Source organism: Schistocerca nitens, chromosome 12 (genome assembly GCF_023898315.1).
Source record: "Schistocerca nitens isolate TAMUIC-IGC-003100 chromosome 12, iqSchNite1.1, whole genome shotgun sequence".
NCBI classification, from domain to species: Eukaryota; Metazoa; Arthropoda; class Insecta; order Orthoptera; family Acrididae; genus Schistocerca; species Schistocerca nitens.
Window position 1 is genome coordinate 155,365,829 of NC_064625.1, and position 18,862 is coordinate 155,384,690.

At 41.8% G+C, this 18,862-nt stretch overlaps 1 protein-coding gene across 1 annotated transcript in view; it reads left to right on the top strand.

The window, feature by feature from the left end:
• Positions 1-17,150, top strand: part of LOC126215376 (intermembrane lipid transfer protein Vps13) — a 442,186-nt gene extending 425,036 nt beyond the window's left edge. Inside the window, exons 60-62 of the mRNA XM_049942070.1 lie at positions 1,356-1,480; positions 1,619-1,777; positions 16,018-17,150. Coding sequence (XP_049798027.1) covers positions 1,356-1,480; positions 1,619-1,777; positions 16,018-16,056 — 323 coding nt within the window. The 3' untranslated portion in view covers positions 16,057-17,150. The remainder of the gene's footprint in view (positions 1-1,355; positions 1,481-1,618; positions 1,778-16,017) is intronic.
• Positions 17,151-18,862: the final 1,712 nt, after the last annotated feature.

An 18,862-nucleotide genomic window follows, 5' to 3' on the forward strand; every position in this document is an offset into this window, starting at 1 on the left:
ATTGTTAATATACCGTAACATAGCTACACTAAGACATCTTTGAATGGCTATACAAATGGCAAATGGCCACTGGCCTAGGTTAAACCAAAAACTTTTCACCCCATGTTCGTTACTCAAATAGGAAGAGAGTGCCAAGACACATCCGCCCCCCCCCCCCCCCCTCAAACTACGATTCTGTGTGTGTCCTTATCAGACAACAATTAGATTTGTACAGCACCTTCTGTGCACGAGTCGTGCTCACACTTGGCCAACTTTTATTATATGCTCGAGCCTGAGGTGTCGCATATGCTATCGTTAGCAGTTTTCACCTTATTTCTAAGTCATCGTCAGATTATTTGAATATATTACACAGTAACTCAACAATATAATAAAAAAATTACAAAGTTCTCTGTACATTTCCCTAACTCTGCATTCATTTCCATGTGCTTTGCCATGACAGTAATGGTATATGACTGCATTTGTGGTACAGGGTTATTCTCCCTCTTACCTGAGTTAGTAAGACCTGCAGTTGTAAAAGAATGGCCTTTAGTGGTAGTGTCTTGTCCTGTTTTATCCTGAATGGTGCCATATTTTCTGATAATTATTCATTTTGTCCATACCATCAACATAATTTTCCTCCTCCTTTGAAATATATCAGACAATTCGGGAAGGACACCTGTTTCTCTTGATGGTACATCCACAACTGTTGGTATACATAATCAACAGTAAAATCCACTACAGTTTTAAAAATTATTTGTTTCTAAAAAGGAAAGCACAACCAGTTTATGGACCTGTGTCCCATCTTAAGGTGCATCTGCGCAAAGATTCAATAATTTGCTATGCAAATTAAAATAGCATTGTATGTCCCAATGCCCGTGCTAGCAATCATTTGACACACATTTCTCTTCACGGGACATTGACAACTGTTATTATTTGCAACCGTTGATAAAATCTGGACATACTGTGCAGATTTTGAGTCGCTAATTAGTGAATGTTTTTGCTGAGACACCTGAAGGTGGGACACAGGTCTTGCAACTGGTTTGTTGTTTCCTTTTTTACAACCTTAGCAAATTTTTATAATTGATGACTTCTGGAAAGCTGAGATATGTTTTCAGTCTTGTGTTCTTCCTGTGTGCTCAGTATCTCAGCTACACAATGAGACATTACATTTACTCTTTCCATTATTTGTATTCCACTCATTACTTTCCAGTATCATGTCAGTAACAATTTAACTCAAATTTATGACAATAGTTAGGTGTATCCTGATTTGTCTGTGAGTGCTGTCTTGTTCTGCCCTTTCATGAGGTGAAAATTATTTGTTCACATGTCAAAATGAAAACTGTCTGATGTTTACACACTCTGTGTGTTCCAGGAAGTGGAAAAAAATAAATACGCATCAACTGATACTTATGTCGCCCACATGACTATCGAGAAAGATGTCGTTCTTCTGACGGATAAAAGGATAATGTACATAGTGCACGACCTATTTGGAGCGTGGCAGGTAAATAGCTAATCATTTAATTTTGTTTTATTTTCCACTTGCATGTATTTTTCAGTGCTCACTATAAATTTTACATACTGCACGCCTGATGGAAGTTGACATTATGCATCATCTAACGTAAAGTAAATGGCCTTCCAGGTCGAATGGGGATACCCTTGGGAGATCTTAGCAGAACCACGACTCATCGAGAAGGGTCTTTTGATATGTTCTGTCGGAGCTCATAAGAGGCTCCGCACATTTTTCAGCTCGAGGGACAGTGGGAAGATGCTGCTCATCAAGGAGCCCGAGCGGCGGCAGGTGAGTGCTCTGGTCATCGAAAATATGAGTTGTGTCTTTTAAATAAGTATTGTTTCAATAATATGAGGGCTGTTCTAAAAGTATCCAACCATATTTTTTATTGTTGAAACCAACAATGGTATCAGTGCCCACACGCTCTCTGTCTGTCGGCATACACAGACCGTAAGCCCGATTTTTTGCCACGACTGCAGAAACGACCAGCTGTTGGCTAGCTGTTAACAAGTAAATGTGTGGTAGTGTCAGTCGTTCGATCTTCTATTGTGGAAAAAAGTGGAACAAAATTGTCGCACCAAATTTTGTTTGAGCTCGGCGATTCTGAAGTTCGACCAGACCGCAAGATTTGACAAGTGTTTGGGGAGGAAGCAGTGGGTACCGTACACATAAAGAGTGGTGCAACTGCTTCAAAGATGGTGCTCATCAGTGAAGAGTGATGCGTATTTAGGTAGGCCCTCAACACGTGCAAATGGAGTTGTTACTGGTCGTGTAAGGACTCTGGTAATTCAGGGTAGATGAATCACAATCAGAGAACTTGCATAAAAGGTTAAAATTAGTAGTAGATCCATTCATTCCATTTTAACAAAATATTTGGACGTCGGGAGGATCTCGGCAAAATATGTGGCAAAGTTGCGATCGACTGAGCAGAAGCGACGTCATTAGAGAGATTGCACAGGACGTGTTGGACGCTGTGTACAGCACTCCCAACTTTCTTAACACAGTGAACACTGATGATGATTCCTGGGTTTATGGGTATGACCCAGAAACAAATTTCCACTAATTTCAATGGAAGCATCCATTATTCCCAAGACACAAAAAAGCGAGGCAGGTCTGTGGCAGTGTGAAAGTAACGCGACTTTCCCCCCCTCCCCCCGCCCCCATTGACGTTGTCCATCATGAGTACATCCCAGAAGGTATTGTATTGACGTCAATAAGGAGTATTATCAAAAGTTTCTGTGTCACCTTTGTGAAACAGTGACATGCAAATGGCCACACTAGAGGGCAGCAGGCTGTTTGGACCTTCACCATTGTAATGCACCCACTCGTCATTCTCAATTCTTTTAGAGTTTTTTGCTCAAACGCAAAATGGCTATGTTCTACAGCCTCCCTGTTCCGTGACCTAGCTCAGAGTGATTGCTAGCTTTTCCATAACCTGAAAAAGACTGAAAGGGACCAGATTTCAGAACAGGGAAGACATTGCGCAGAATTAGATGGCGCAGCTGTGCCCCTTACTGACAGAGGCTTTCTGGTGATACTTCGGGCAGTGGCAGCAGCGTCGAGAGAGGTATGTAGGAGCTGCGAGGGATTACTTTGAAGGTGACTAGTGTCAAAGAGTTGTATATGATTAAAAACTGATTTTATAAATATAAGCTGGATGCTTTTTGGGCAGCCCTCATAAACATGTGAAGTGTATTTGTAAAACAATTTTATTGTTATGTGACAGCCTACATGTTTAAAGCAACTTTCAACATGATTTCCATTAATATATAGTTGATATTCCTGAGACATATTGAGTCTCACTTGTATCTATGATAATGATGTAGGCTGAAGCAATGAATTAAAATTTGTACCAGTGCCAGGATTCAAATCTGGGTCTCCTGCTTACTAAGCAGATACTCTATCCATTTGGCAATACTGATGTGAGTTTAGAAGGGGAATAGCAATGGGCCGAATTTGTATCGGTGAGGGGAGAAGACTGTGGTCGCTCGTGTAGCTGTGGTATTGTAGTGCCACTGTGGCATAACAAATAGTGCACATGCCTTACATTATTTCCACTAATGTTACAGCACTTAGCTCATCAGACGAAATATAAATCACTCCGTAAACGAGCATAAAAATTCGAGCATGTAGATGGTGGAGAATTGCTACCTTGTGCTCATGTGGCCCTCCACAGCTGGTAAAGTCGTGGTAATAAGAGGCTATTGCTGTAAAAGATTTTCAAAAACATATATATTTAGTCACTGTCACCGTCCATATACTCCCCTTCTATATCCTTACAATGATCCATTGATAGAAACAGTGCTGAATGTCCTCCTCTGTGAGCTCCTTCATTATGCGTGCCGCTTTCTCTTTCACTGCTTCAGCTGACTGAAATCTTGTTCCTTTTAGTGCAGATTTGACCTTGGGGAATAGATGAAAGGCACTTGGTGCTAGGTTAGGCAAACAAAGAGGGTAGCCTAATGCCGAGATGCTACACTTCACTAAAAACCTCTTAACAGACAATTTGGTATGAGCCGGTGTGTTGTCTTGATGCAGAACTCGTGAATTGTTCTTCCGCAATTTGAGTCTCTTTTTTTTCTCGTGGAGTTGAGCAAGTACTTAAAGACAGTAATGTTGATTAGTAATTTGACCTCGAGGAACCTAATGTAGATAAAAAATAATAATTACTGCTTTTAATCTCAATTTGCTCCTTAGAGTTTTTTCAGTCTTGGTGAATGGATTGGCACTTAGTTTATGGATAATAACAGAAAAACCAAGATTCATCACGTTATCACTCTTTGCAAGAAATTAGGATAATTTTCAATGGTATCGAAAGAGTCAGTACAAGTACTTTTATGAGCGTCTTTTTGTTTGATTGTGAGAAATTTCAGCACCACTTCCTCATCTTAAATTGGCTATGTAAAATATGCCTTACGCATTCTGTGTAAATATCTGCAGTTTCTGCAGTCGAAAACTCAACCGACAGTCATAATGAATAAGATTACTTACTTTTTTCATTTTGTATCTATTTTTGATGTTGAAGAGTGTCCCGATTGTGTGTTACGTTAAGTGTCTTCTGAGCCATCTTGGAAACCACTCAGAAACTCGCTTACATGATAGTCTTCATCATACACTTCTTTTAATTGCAGATAGGTTTCAGTAGCAGTATTTGCAAGCATCATGTGACACTTCATGACAATTTTTTGCTCTGTTATTACTCTTATCATGTTTTTGGCAAAACAAAATAACAGCTCTTACACAAACGTAGTCTACAGCCACACTGATTTCTCTACAGGCACCAGAGACGCCGCATTCCGTGGAGAAAGCTTCACAGCTATTGGACACATGTGTACCTGTTATTTTGCAGTATCTATTCCATTATTTTATTGCCAAATCTCATATGCAGAGATGCTAAAGAATGGCAGAAATGAGCTATGGTGTTTGGATGTGCTCCTAACCACACCATGAATAAAGTTGCTAATTTTGATGGTATGTCAACACAAACTGTCCAGTGTGTCTACAAGAAAAAGTGTATCACTTGCAGACACACAACACTGTGTAAGATCCCTGGTCAAAAAAAAGGTCCTAATCTACAAGGACTGGAGACAAATGTTTATGCTTTGTCAGTGATACTTGGTTTCAAACAGGTGTGAAATTGCTGCTGTCAGTGAATACATCTCCATCTCAAATAGTTTCCACATGTACATTGTGAAAGCGGCTTCATGCAGTGGACAATTTGAAGTCACTGTGATGATCAAGGGTAAATGCTTAAATTCATCACCGTGCTCACAAAAACGAGTTCTGGATGAAGAGAGCAGTGTGAATAGGTGCCCTGTCATCACGGAACACGGTGTGGAGATTGGGGAACAAACATTTTAGCGTGTTGTGGGCCTGATTGGCCAAAATGGTCACACAACCCTTAGCAATAATGTGACCTCTGCAGAGAAACTGTGGAGTACCACACTGTGGCTGCCCAGATCGTCACCGATCTCTCGGGACGAACACTCGGCCAGACTTCAGAAACACTGTGAAACGAGACTTGTCAAACCAAACGATGTTTTTCTATTACTCCATAATCCAGATTTTATAGTTGTGGTAGCACATTATCCTGTTATGGGCATTTGCTTCACTGATTAATGGTTTTGGAATTCCAGCTTACCGTGCAGTTTCTGTTTTACGAAGCTCCCTTTGTGTTATGACGGCGGCTTGCAGCTATCGTCATCCTCTAATATTTTGTCACAATCCTCTTCACTGACCACCCTTACAATCACTCGACATTCACGCACTTTCATCCACACTGCAGCTTAGCAGGTGATGTTTCCTGTATGCAAAATAATTCATTGATGGGATTAATCTGCAAATACCAGACACTCCAGCTTCCTTAGTTATGGAAGCACTGACTATATGAACACAACAATTTGCCCACTTTTGAATTCATTTAGCTCTAACACAGTGTACTCACAATTACGCAGAACAGTATTCTGGCAGTGAATGACATTTGCAACTAATTGAGAACATTGCACAGGTACTGTTTGAGGTCAAATACGACAGAGCAACCTGCAGGCTTAGCTAGCATATGCATTTATGGTCAGGTGCGCATTTATCTCGGTGTTTACGTATTTTTGTCCATCCCCTATACCTCGTAAAAGGCTCGTTCACAGCAGCACACAAAGCTGCAGTACTGCAGTGGGTCAAACAACAGAGAAACTGGACAGCAGCTGACTGGAGGTGTATGCGAGGGTGGTTTGAAAAGTTCTCAGAACGGAATAGGAAAAAAAGTACTTACATCAGTGAAACTTTTTTTTATTTTACAATGTAGTCCCCTTGTATGAATTTTAAAATTTTCCCGGCGAATTGACTGTTCAAACAAATTTCGGGCTTGCAGCCGGTCGTCGTTCAATTCTTCGCACGATATTTCAACTGGGCACCTGCCAGTCATCTTCAGGTGAGCCGTCGCAGACTGGCGATAAAGTTCTCCGCTCCGCAATATATATCGTACTGTAACTATTCTGCGCATGCGTCGAAAACTTGATAGTTGAACCAACACTGCCCGCCGGCAGCGCCCTCGCTGGTGGAATAGCGGAACTCAGTCGCCCCCTGCGTTGCTGTTTGCCACGGCCGTCGACGCACTCTGTCGTCTTCGATTTGAGCAAATCGTGGAGATGATGGGATTCCGTGCACTGTCCAGCTGGTAGCAGCTGTCAGGGTTTAACAGATTTTCCGCCAGTCCTATTTCTACGGATTCTTTAATAATGGAGTCCCAGAAAGACGTTGCTGTAGACAAAATCATTGTTTTCTCATACTCCATCGAATGTCCAGTAGAAATACAATGTTCAGCAATAGCGCACTTGCTCGGCTGCAAAAGGCGGGTGTAACGTTGATGTTCCGTGCAGCGTTCTTTCACGGTGCGTGTGGTTTGACCTATGTAAGCCGTACCACATTGGCACGGTATCTTGTAAATTCCGGCCTTTCGTAGTAACAGATTGTCCTTAACTGATCCCACAAGGTCCGCAATCTTCGATGGTGGGCGGAAAACCACTTTTACCTGAAATTTTCGGAGGATTCTTGCTATTTTAAACGAAGTGTTGCCAACGAAAGGAAGAAAAGCTAAAGATTGTTCCGGCATGTTCTCCTCTTTATTCACTTCCTGCTTCTTAGTTTTAACTGTTAGTGCCCTGTTAATCTGCCGGATGGAATACCCATTTTCGCTGAATACTGTCTTTAGATGGGCGAGTTCTTGAGATGAGCTATCTAGATCTGAGACAGTATGAGCTCTATGAACAAGCGTTTTAAGCAAACTCGTGGTTTGCGATGGGTGATGGCAACTCGATGCTTGCAGGTACAAATCAGTATGAGTGGGTTTCCGGTAAACTGAATGCCCTAGAGAACCATCATTCTTCCTTCGTGCGAAGTATTGAACGACGACCGGCTGCAAGCCCGAAATTTGTTTGAATAGTCTCCTCGTAGATTAATGCACTCGGTCCAACGATGTTCCAGTGCCTCAATCCCATCTCGAAAATGAGTTTCCTCCAGGCCTGCCAAATAGTTGTCAAATCCAGCTGTCAGTTCTTTGTTTGAAGTGAATCTTCATCCACCGAGAAAAATTTTCAGTTTTGGGAAGAGATGGAAGACTGATGGAGCCATATCAGTTGAATAAGGCGGATGTGGCAACAATTCACACCTTAGTTTGTGTAATTTTGCCAAAGCAACGGCACGTGTTTTTGATCCAGTGTCCAGAGTCGCAGCACCCATCTTGCAGATAATTTTTTCATATCTGATTCTTCAGTTAAAATGTGATAAACCATTTTGGGTGACATCTGGCAAGCGTGATCAATTTTACGCACTTTCAATTGGTGATCATCCGTGACCATTTTGTGCACTTTTGCAGTGATTTCTGGAGTAGTGACACATCTCGGCTCACTACTGTGCAGATCAACGTCTAAGCTGTCCCGACCAAATTTGAATCCATCTGTCCACTTGGCAACAGTTGAATATGAAGGAGCAGAGGCCCCCAGTGTATTGTGGGAATCAGCATGAATGTCCTTTGCTTTCATACCTTTGTTTATTTTACGAAGTACTTAATCAGTGCTCGAGTCTAGATTCCCCCCACCCGTCTTCGCAATCCCTAAGCAGGAACAACAACAGGTGGTACCTGTTTACAGGTAACAGTCCGATGAATATCACGTGAACAACTTGTTGCGCTAGCACTGACCTCTCGTGGTGATTCCGAGAACTTTTCAAACCACCCTCGTAGTATTGGCCAACGAGAAATGATTTTGCTACTTTTCAAATGATGCAAGGTGTGAAGTGCACTGATGGCCCAGTGCAGGCATTTAATGCAAAGAGTACGGAGGAAGTACACTCCTAACTCCGTCCCAACAGACCTAGGAAATCGCACAGGTACCGACCGGTCACTGTATCATCCTCAGCCGATAGGTGACAGTGGATACAGGTAGGGAGGAGCACGTGGTCAGCACACGACTCCTCCAGTCATTGTCAGCTTTTGTGACCAAAGCCACTGCTTCTCCTCGATTGGCCTCACAAGGACTGAGTGCACCCAACTTTCCAACAGCATGTGGCAGACACTGATATATATATATATATATATATATAGGGGGTAATTTTTTCAAGAGAAAGGGCTTCACAAATTGAGCAAGTCTGTAACACGTTTGTCAACCTGTGCCCTTTTGCAAGCAGTTGTTCAGCTAGGCACCGACGATAGAGGTGCGGCCCCTCCGGCCGGAGGTTCGAGTCCTCCCTCGGGTGTAGGTGTGTGTGTGGTGTTCTTAGCATAAATTAGTTTAAATAGTGTGTAAGTCTAGGGATCGATGACCTTACCTGTTTTGTCCCTTAGGAATTTACACACATTCGACCATTGGATTGATAGTTGTTACGTATCCTCCTGAGGGACATTGTACTGAAATCTGTCCAACTGATGCATTATAGATCATCAAAATCCTTAGCTGGTTGAAGGTCCCTGCCCGTAATGCTCCAAACGTTCTCAGTCGGGAGGGAGAATCCGATGACCTTGCTGGCTGAGGTAGGATTTGACAAGCACAAAGACATTGATTGTCCTCGATGGTGAGTGTTCATCGGAGGTGAGGGTATCATCGGGAGTGCCCCAGGGAAGTGTGGTAGGTCCGCTGTTGTTTTCTATCTACATAAATGATGTTTGCTGATGATGATGCTGCGGTGTACGGGAAGGTGTCATCGTTGAGTGACTGTAGGAGGATACTTGGACAGGATTTGTGACTGGTGTAAGGAATGGCAGCTAACTCTAAATATAGATAAATGTAAATTAATGCAGATGAATAGGAAAAAGAATCCTGTAATGTTTGAATACTCCATTAATAGTGTAGCGCTTGAAACAGTCACGTCGATTAAATATGTGGTCGTAACATTGCAGAGCGATATGAAGTGGGACAAGCATGTAATGGCAGTTGTGGGGAAGGCGGATAGTCGTCTTCGGTTCATTGGTAGAATTTTGGGAAGGTGTGGTTCATCTGTAAACGAGACCGCTTGTAAAACACTAGTACGACCTATTCTTGAGTACTGCTCGAGCGTTTGGGATACCTATCAGGTCGGATTGAGGGAGGACATAGAAGCAATTCAGAGGCGGGCTGCTAGATTTGTTACTGGTAGGTTTGATCATCACGCGAGTGTTACGGAAATGCTTCAGGAACTCGGGTGGGTGTCTCTAGAGGAAACGAGGCATTCTTTTCGTGAATCGCTACTGAGGAAATTTAGAGAACCAGCATTTGAGGCTGACTGCAGTACAATTTTACTGCTACCAACTTACATTTCATGGAAAGACCACAAAGATAAGACAAGAGGCATATAGGCAGTCATTTTTCCCTCGTTCTGTTTGGGAGTGGAACAGGGAGAGACGATGCTAGTTGTCGTAAGAGGTACCTTCTGCCATGCACCATATGGTGGACTGCGGAGTATGTATGTAGATGCAGAAACAGTAGAAACGCTCGGTGTGTGCGGGTGGGCATTATCTTGCAGAAATGTGAGTCCGGGATGGCTCGTCACGAAGGGCAACAAAACTGGGCGTAGAGTATTGTCGACATACCGCTCTGCTGTAAAGGTGCTGTCAATGATGACAGATTAATAGGTAGAGGAGTACCAGTTCTGTGGCCTGTATATTCCCCTGATCTCAATCCAGTGGATTATTATCTCTGGCGGCACCTTAAAGAATTGGTCTGTGCAGCAGACCGTCTAGATGCAGAAAATCTTCATTGGCATCTTGTAGAAACCTGTGAAAGCATTTAAAACGGTCGGCGATTGTTTGATATGGTCTAACAGCCAGTGCAATGAGTGCATGCATTTTTAAAAGCAAAAGGTGGACATTTCGAGCATTTATTATTAGCTTATATGTTGCCGAGCTCCAGTCACCTAAATTGTATACGTTGATTAATAACTCAAAAATGAAGGATTTTCAGACTTAAAGGATGTATCATACTTAATGGTGTAAACACATGCAGTTGAAAGTACGTGATGCTAGTAGCAAACAATCTTAAGTATATAGGTCTGCAAACAACCCATTTGCAAGATAATTGTGACTTTGTGGCCACTAGGTACCACTAACTTGATTCTGTGTAATCGTCATCCAGGTTATGAAAAGGTAAGAATACTGTACAACATGAAGAAAAGTTATTAGAGACAGTTTAGTTGAAGTATAAGTGTGTTGAAAATGGAAAACCTGATAGAAACCGACCTCGGGGAAGATCAGTTTGGATTCCGTAGAAATGTTGGAACACGTGAGGCAATACTGACCCTATGACTTATCTTAGAAGAAAGATTAAGGAAAGGCAAACCTACATTTCTAGCATTTGTAAACTTAGAGAAAGCTTTTGACAGTGTTGATTGGAATACTCTCTTTCAAATTCTGAAGGTGGCAGGGGTAAAATACAGGGAGCGAAAGGCTATTTAAAATTTGTACAGACGCCAGATGGCAGTTATGAGTCGAGGGGCATGAAAGGGAAGTAGTGGTTGGGAAGGGAGTGAGACAGAGTTGTAGTCTCTCCCCGATGTTATTCAATCTGTATATTGAGCAAGCAGTGAAGGAAACAAAAGAAAAATTCAGAGTAGGTATTAAAATCCATGGAGAAGAAGTAAAAACTTTGAGGTTCGCCAATGACATTGTAGTTCTGTCAGAGACAGCAACGGACCTGGAAAAGCAGTTGAACGGAATGGACAGTGTCTTGAAAGGAGGATATATCATGAACATCAACAAAAGCAAAACAAGGGTAATGGAATGTAGTCGAATTAAGTCTGGTGATGTTGAGGGAATTAGATTAGGAAATGAGACACTTAAAGTAGTAAATGAGTTTTGCTATTTGGGGAGCAAAATAACTGATGATGGTCGAAGTAGAGAGGATATAAAATGTAGACTGGCAATGACAAGAAAAGCGTTTCTGAAGAAGAGAAATTTGTTAACATAGAGTATAGATTTAAGTGTCAGGAAGTCGTTTCTGAAAGTATTTGTATGGAGTGTAGCCATGTATGGAAGTGAAACGTGGATGATAAATAGTTTAGACAAGAAGAGAATAGAAGCTTTCAAAATGTGGTGATACAGAAGAATGCTGAAGATTAGATGGGTAGATCACATAACTAATGAGGAGGTATTGAATAAAATTGGGGAGAAGAGGAGCTTGTGGCACAACTTGACGAGAAGAAGGGATCACCAATTTAGTATCGGAGGGCAGTGTGGAGGGTAAAAATCGTAGAGGGAGACCAAGAGATGAATACACTAAGCAGATTCAGAAGGATGTAGGCTGCAGTAGGTACTGGGAGATGAAGAAGCTGGCACAGGATAGAGTAGCATGGAGAGCTGCATCAAACCAGTCTCAGGACTGAAGACAACAACAACAACAACAACAACAAGTGTGTTGAATGAGCACAACAGTTGCACGACTACTCGTAGTTAAAGGTGGTGGTCAGTGTTGTGCTTCTGCCCGGATGCAGGCCGGTACCCATCCACACAAAGAATTTAAAATCCTTTCAAACGCATCTGGATCACTTTGAAATTCTTGACAAGCATTAACACGTATCTACTCCAATTCTTCAACTGTGTTAACCGAGTGGCAGTCACTGTACCCTTAAGGTGGCTCCAAACACAGAAATATGTGGGGTTCACAGAAGGTGATCTTACAGACCACAGTACAGGTTCTCCTCACCCAATCACATCTTTGGCCATATCAGTGCATTAGTCATCTCACTGTAGCAGCAAAACGTGCCGGTGCTCCATTATACGTGTACCACATCATCTGACATCGCTCTAAGCAAACATCCTCAAATACTTCTGCAAGATGACACCACAGAAATTGAAAGTAATTCTATGCATTGAGATTGTTTGGTAACATTCGTGGCCCAAGAGTCGTGCACGGGGTTAGAGACCAGATGACTCCAAACTTGAAGTTGTGATAATGGAACACACTATCATCAGCGAATCCTACTTCAGCTGTTTTTGTTAAATGTAGGATTGCATACAGAATGTTGTTGCATCCACTGACAGGACAGTAAAGCTTTCTTGTCGGGACTGCTGTAGAATGTGCTGCTGTTTCCAGCTGTTTACAAGCACAGATATAATGTGTGCAGACCTACCCACTCCCACTGCATGTGCGAAGCTAACAGTTTCTCGGAGATGTCGATGCACCCATGTAAACGTTTGACTCTTGGAGTGCCTTAGAGCAGAACGTGTGTCTCGGTGCTACCGTGCAGCCTACTGTGCATTGCTGTTAGCCTTACCATACGTAAAATGCATGTCTACATATTCCTCATTAGTATAATTTTCCACGTTACCAGCAACACGTACGATGCAGTTGTCGCTCAGTAGACAGCTGTCGTGAGTGCCACTCTGACTGTGTACTGTACTGTCATATCCATTCTGTTTACAGTTCCACATCTCAAGTATATAAACAAAGACCACACCACAGAACAGCATGTGATGTTTACACAGAATCATGACAGTAGTGACTGGTAATAACAAAGTCACAATTATATTGCAAATGGTTCATTTTTGCAGACCTAAGGAACTGGGTTGCCATAGTTAGTAAAACTATTTGTTGAAACCCTGTACTTGCAAATGCTCTTACTTCCAACTGGGGACATTATTGGGTCTGGAGATGGTGTTCCACAGTATTAATGTGATATATGTGGGGGTGACTAAATTTGTTTGTTCAGTGTGTTTATCATACTGAAAAACTGGCTCCTGAATTCCATTTTCAAAAAAATCCACCATATGGTTTGGCAAGTATTGCTAAATGCCATTGTCACGGAAACTGGTCTCTCAATATTTTTTTTTTATTTATTTATTTTTTATGCAGGAACTAGCGGTAATCACTAGGCACCAGATGAGGTTGTAGGTTTATCAAGTTGTTCCCAGCTGTATAAGCAATGAGGTCTTGTGTTTGTTCACCTGTATGTAGACAGGCAGTGTTGCGAAGCAAAATAAATCTCCCTATTGAGCTTTCCACATCAAGTGTTTCGAATGCTCCATACATATTACGTAATGTCGTACAATATTGACTTAATTATGTTAGCCTGTGGCAAAAAAATCCACGAGCAACAATACCCCATCACAAAGTAGTGTGTGCATAATTTTTTTGTGCTCCAGTTGTTCAATTGAAATCCACTTTTATTGGTGATCTTGAAATCCTTCATTCCATGAGTTATTGTCTGGATTCTGGTTTAATATGAGCCATCCAAATACACTCCTGGAAATTGAAATAATAACACCGTGAATTCATTGTCCCAGGAAGGGGAAACTTTATTGACACATTCCTGGGGTCAGATACATCACATGATCACACTGACAGAACCACAGGCACATAGACACAGGCAACAGAGCATGCACAATGTCGGCACTAGTACAGTGTATATCCACCTTTCGCAGCAATGCAGGCTGCTATTCTCCCATGGAGACGATCGTAGAGATGCTGGATGTAGTCCTGTGGAACGGCTTGCCATGCCATTTCCACCTGGCGCCTCAGTTGGACCAGCGTTCGTGCTGGACGTGCAGACCGCGTGAGACGACGCTTCATCCAGTCCCAAACATGCTCAATGGGGGACAGATCCGGAGATCTTGCTGGCCAGGGTAGTTGACTTACACCTTCTAGAGCACGTTGGGTGGCACAGGATACATGCGGACGTGCATTGTCCTGTTGGAACAGCAAGTTCCCTTGGCGGTCTAGGAATGGTAGAACGATGGGTTCGATGACGGTTTGGATGTACCGTGCACTATTCAGTGTCCCCTCGACGATCACCAGTGGTGTACGACCAGTGTAGGAGATCGCTCCCCACACCATGATGCCGGGTGTTGGCCCTGTGTGCCTCGGTCGTATGCAGTCCTGATTGTGGCGCTCACCTGCACGGCGCCAAACACGCATACGACCATCATTGGCACCAAGGCAGAAGCGACTCTCATCGCTGAAGACGACACGTCTCCATTCGTCCCTCCATTCACGCCCGTCGCAACACCACTGGAGGCGGGCTGCACGATGTTGGGGCGTGAGCGGAAGACGGCCTAACGGGTGTGCGGGACCGTAGCCCAGCTTCATGGAGACGGTTGCGAATGGTCCTCGCCGATACCCCAGGAGCAACAGTGTCCCTAATTTGCTGGGAAGTGGCGGTGCGGTCCCCTACGGCACTGCGTAGGATCCTACGGTCTTGGCGTGCATCCGTGCGTCGCTGCGGTCCGGTCCCAGGTCGACGGGCACGTGCACCTTCCGCCGACCACTGGCGACAACATCGATGTACTGTGGAGACCTCATGCCCCACGTGTTGAGCAATTCGGCGGTACGTCCACCCGGCCTCCCGCATGCCCACTATACGCCCTCGCTCAAAGTCCGTCAACTGCACATACGGTTCACGTCCACGCTGTCGCGGCATGCTACCAGTGTTAAAGACTGCGATGGAGCTCCGTATGCCACGGCAAACTGGCTGACACTGACGGCGGCGGTGCACAAATGCTGCGCAGCTAGCGCCATTAGACGGCCAACACCGCGGTTCCTGGTGTGTCCGCTGTGCCGTGCGTGTGATCATTGCTTGTACAGCCCTCTCACAGTGTCCGGAGCAAGTATGGTGGGTCTGACACACCGGTGTCAATGTGTTCTTTTTTCCATTTCCAGGAGTGTATCATCTCCAGCTGCAACTGGATTTAAACATTCAACACCTTTATTACTATACTGCTCAAGAAGATTCAGAGTATTGGCTACGGTACTTGATCACTTTTATGTGTCTCACCCAGCATTTTCGAAACAGTATGTATACAACTTTTGGTAGTTCAAGTGTTCTGTAAGAATTTCATAAAGAAAAATTCTCGAGTTTGAGGAAATTCTTTAGATAAGGACAGAATCGTAGAGTGTCTGTTTTCTCGAACTTCTGCACGAACTTTCTGCACCGAACCATCATTGATGACAGATTGTAGCCCATGTTGCACTTCATCGTGAACATTTGAACACCTTAAGCCATTTTCTTAGCATTCGATTACTTGTAGCATTTTCTCCACACATTTCAGTATACTCGGAGAAATATCTGCCGAATGGTGTTGGAGGATAGCTAACACTTGCAAGCACTCAGTTTCCATTGTTGTCTGCAGCATTGCAGTGGCCATATTTAGAAACAGTACTTACGTAAAAAACACACATTTTAACCTGCATCCCGGTGTAAATATGCTTTTAACCTGCCCAATATCAGGGTTCCTGGTTCTTGCCAGTGTACAGCAGTGGCTGACAAAGAAACTCCACAATGTAGGGAACTAAAATTTTGTCATCTTCAACATTTAAGAATTCTTATTGGTACTTTTCTCTTCTTGCATATAGTTTGTAGCCATGTTTTTGTTTATTTGTTGTCTCCTAAACTGTTGCATCACTGTAATTGTATAAGTCAGTTTTTTAGATTTCTGTAGAAGATTGGTTTCTAAAATTTTCAGAGACTGAAGAATTTTAATTCCTTAAGACTTTGTTTCATGTATTAATAAATATTGTAACTGTATTAGACTTACTGTATTGTAATTAGTCATTCAATATTTCTGTTTTTAGTGGCTGTTTAATAAAATGACGGAAATGATAAAGAAGTGAAAATAATCTCTGGTGGGCTGAAGGCTGCAACGTCTTCCTGTCGCTGCTCACGTTACGAGGGAATGCGAGCAAGAATTGCCGTGTCTCAGCCACTGTTCCTTTTGCTTTATATTAACAGTACAAATGCTAACTTAACAAAGCAATTATGCTTAAATTTTCTCTGAAAAGTATTCCAGCTTTTTAGGAAATGTCTGAAATGTGTAAATGAGGTCACTTATTTTGGCTCTGGTAGTGTTTAGCTGCCTTTTGGCAAACGTTTATGCAACAATGTGCAATGTGTTGATTTTATTTTTTGGAAAAGTGCTGGTGTGACATGTGGAGAGAGAGAGAGAGAGAGAGAGAGAGAGAGAGAGAGAGAGAGTGAGTTGGTTGTTGCAGTTTTTATGCATGGTTGTTGCAGATTGAAATATGCTGACTAGGGGAATCAAATAATAATAGAAGTGATTGTTTGACATTGTTACTTAAGAGGAACTATTTACTGTTCATTGTTAGTTGTTGACTGATATGAGAAATGTTAAATCATATTGTGCTGGACTATTCGGTTGCATTACAACATACCAGGGAACAATGGGGCACAAGAGTGTCAATTTGTTTCTTTTCTCTACAAATTTATTTATTCATTGCTGCCTTTTGTGATCCAGATGCTTACAATGTTTAACCAAAGTGTCTGAATCAGGTAGTTTCTTCACACACCAAAGTATAATATTTTGGTACTGTTTGTTTTGTTACTGAGAGTATGTATGTAGTCATATTTTTGAGAGTGCTTAGCTTTTTAAAACAATGTTTGCACAAGTCACCCGGAAAAAAAAAGACTAGAATATATCTTTATTTTTTAAGTGTTCTTTACACTTTTTGATACTGAGCCTTTTTACAGCATACTAGAAATCTGTAGTACTTAATTTATAGCATCCACTCTCATGTAGTTGTCCTAAGTTTAATTGCACTGTCTATGTGGAGGAGTGTGTGTCAACGTTTGTTTGCTTTTTGGATAACAGGGCTTTCTGTGGAACATTGCATGAAGAACACAAATTAAATGCTTTTGTTGTATTCAGTATGGTTGCAATGAAGGACATTAAAGAACAGTTCAGAAACAAGTGGTACTCTGTGTATTTAAATATGTTCTCTCCCTTTCCATAACCCATTACATCTGTTACTTTGGACATTATACTTTCTAGAGTAATAGTACATTTAACTCCTTCCTTTTGAAACCATATATAGACTGATTATGGTAGCGCCTTTTACATTTAAATTAACGTTTACATTACTCCACAGTAATGATCATGGGAGACAGCAATACCAGCTGTCAGCAAAATTTGAGGGCAGCCTTGTAGGTTTTTTACAAAAATAATGTCATTGACATTTTTTATGCAAATTATTTCATTGTTTCTCAAAATATTCGTCTTTGAAATTTATACACATTGGTCATCACTAGAACAGGTTCTGGAAACCTGTTTTTCTGTTCTAATGTTGGAACCTCAAAAACATGACTTTGGAAGGACTCAACATCTTGAGGTGATGTAAATACTTACCAAGCTGTTTTTGTTTGACTTACAGGGACAAAAAGAAGTCAATTCGTGGTAACTCAAGTGACTACAGGTGATAAGACAGTATTTAGAGGAAAAACAATCAAATACATCAACTTTTGGATGTGGTGACATCATGATTAAGAATTTTGTGATGGTCCTGGTTGCTTTTTCTGATGTCATCATTGACTTGTGGCAATCAAATTGTTTTACACCATTTGGCAGTGACTGTCTTTATACCGTAAGAAACAAAGGTCACATCATCTCCAGTGTAACAAAAGTAACAAGCCACATTTTTCTTAGAAGTTTTCAGGAACAAACAACTTAAATTTCCAGTTTCTTGGAACCCCTGAAGAATTGACTGCTGCACAGTTTCCATCACGGACAAATATATCTAAGTTTTGACTTGTGTTCCAATGTTGTATAGAGATTATTTATCTCCTGAGTCAAATTATTTTACCATTTCCTTACACCAATTGAAGAGAACCTGTTTTTGAGATCTTTTTTACAGCTAAATGTTCATGCAAAATTGTATAGACAGCAGCCTTCAATGTGCAAAAATGGTTAATCATCTGCCTACATGAAAATCATCACTGACAGAAGAGAGATTGTAATTTTCTGCAAAATGATTCTAAACAGACCTTTCCAAAGGTTATTGATTATTGCATGTCGAACATGTGAATCAAAGACATTTTCATGGAGTGAGACCTTTATGAAGACTGTAAAAAGTCATACTACAAAAATGTTCATATTAAATTTCCAGTTTTATAACATTGCTTCTTCAAACACACACTGTAGACAAACTGCCAAGGTTAATTCTGAGCTGCCATTGTTTTGACAATAGCGAATGACAGATTTTTCTTGAAGCAACTGCAGTGTCACTTTCCAATAGTGCCTTCAAGAAAAAATTTGTAAATGTGTCATTTACAACACACTGTTATCAATCAGCTTCATCCTCAGCCAGTAGGATGTATCGTGACTGTGGCATCAGTGCAACGAGTTGCACACTCTGCCATGTGCTTGTCACTACGACCTCCTCCTGGGAAGGATCTGTAATATATGACTTGGACAGAATTAATATTAACTGATACAAAATTATTAATTGAAAAGGCATAGTTCATAAATTTCTACTAACAGAACAAATGTTGCTGACCATTAAAACTAAACAAGCAGCAGGATAAAAAATACCAGAATTTTACTTATCGCCTTTACGTAGTGCCCAGAGAATACCAGAGAATCCCAGAGAACCCCAGGGACCATCCCAGAGTGACCCAGGGTGCTAC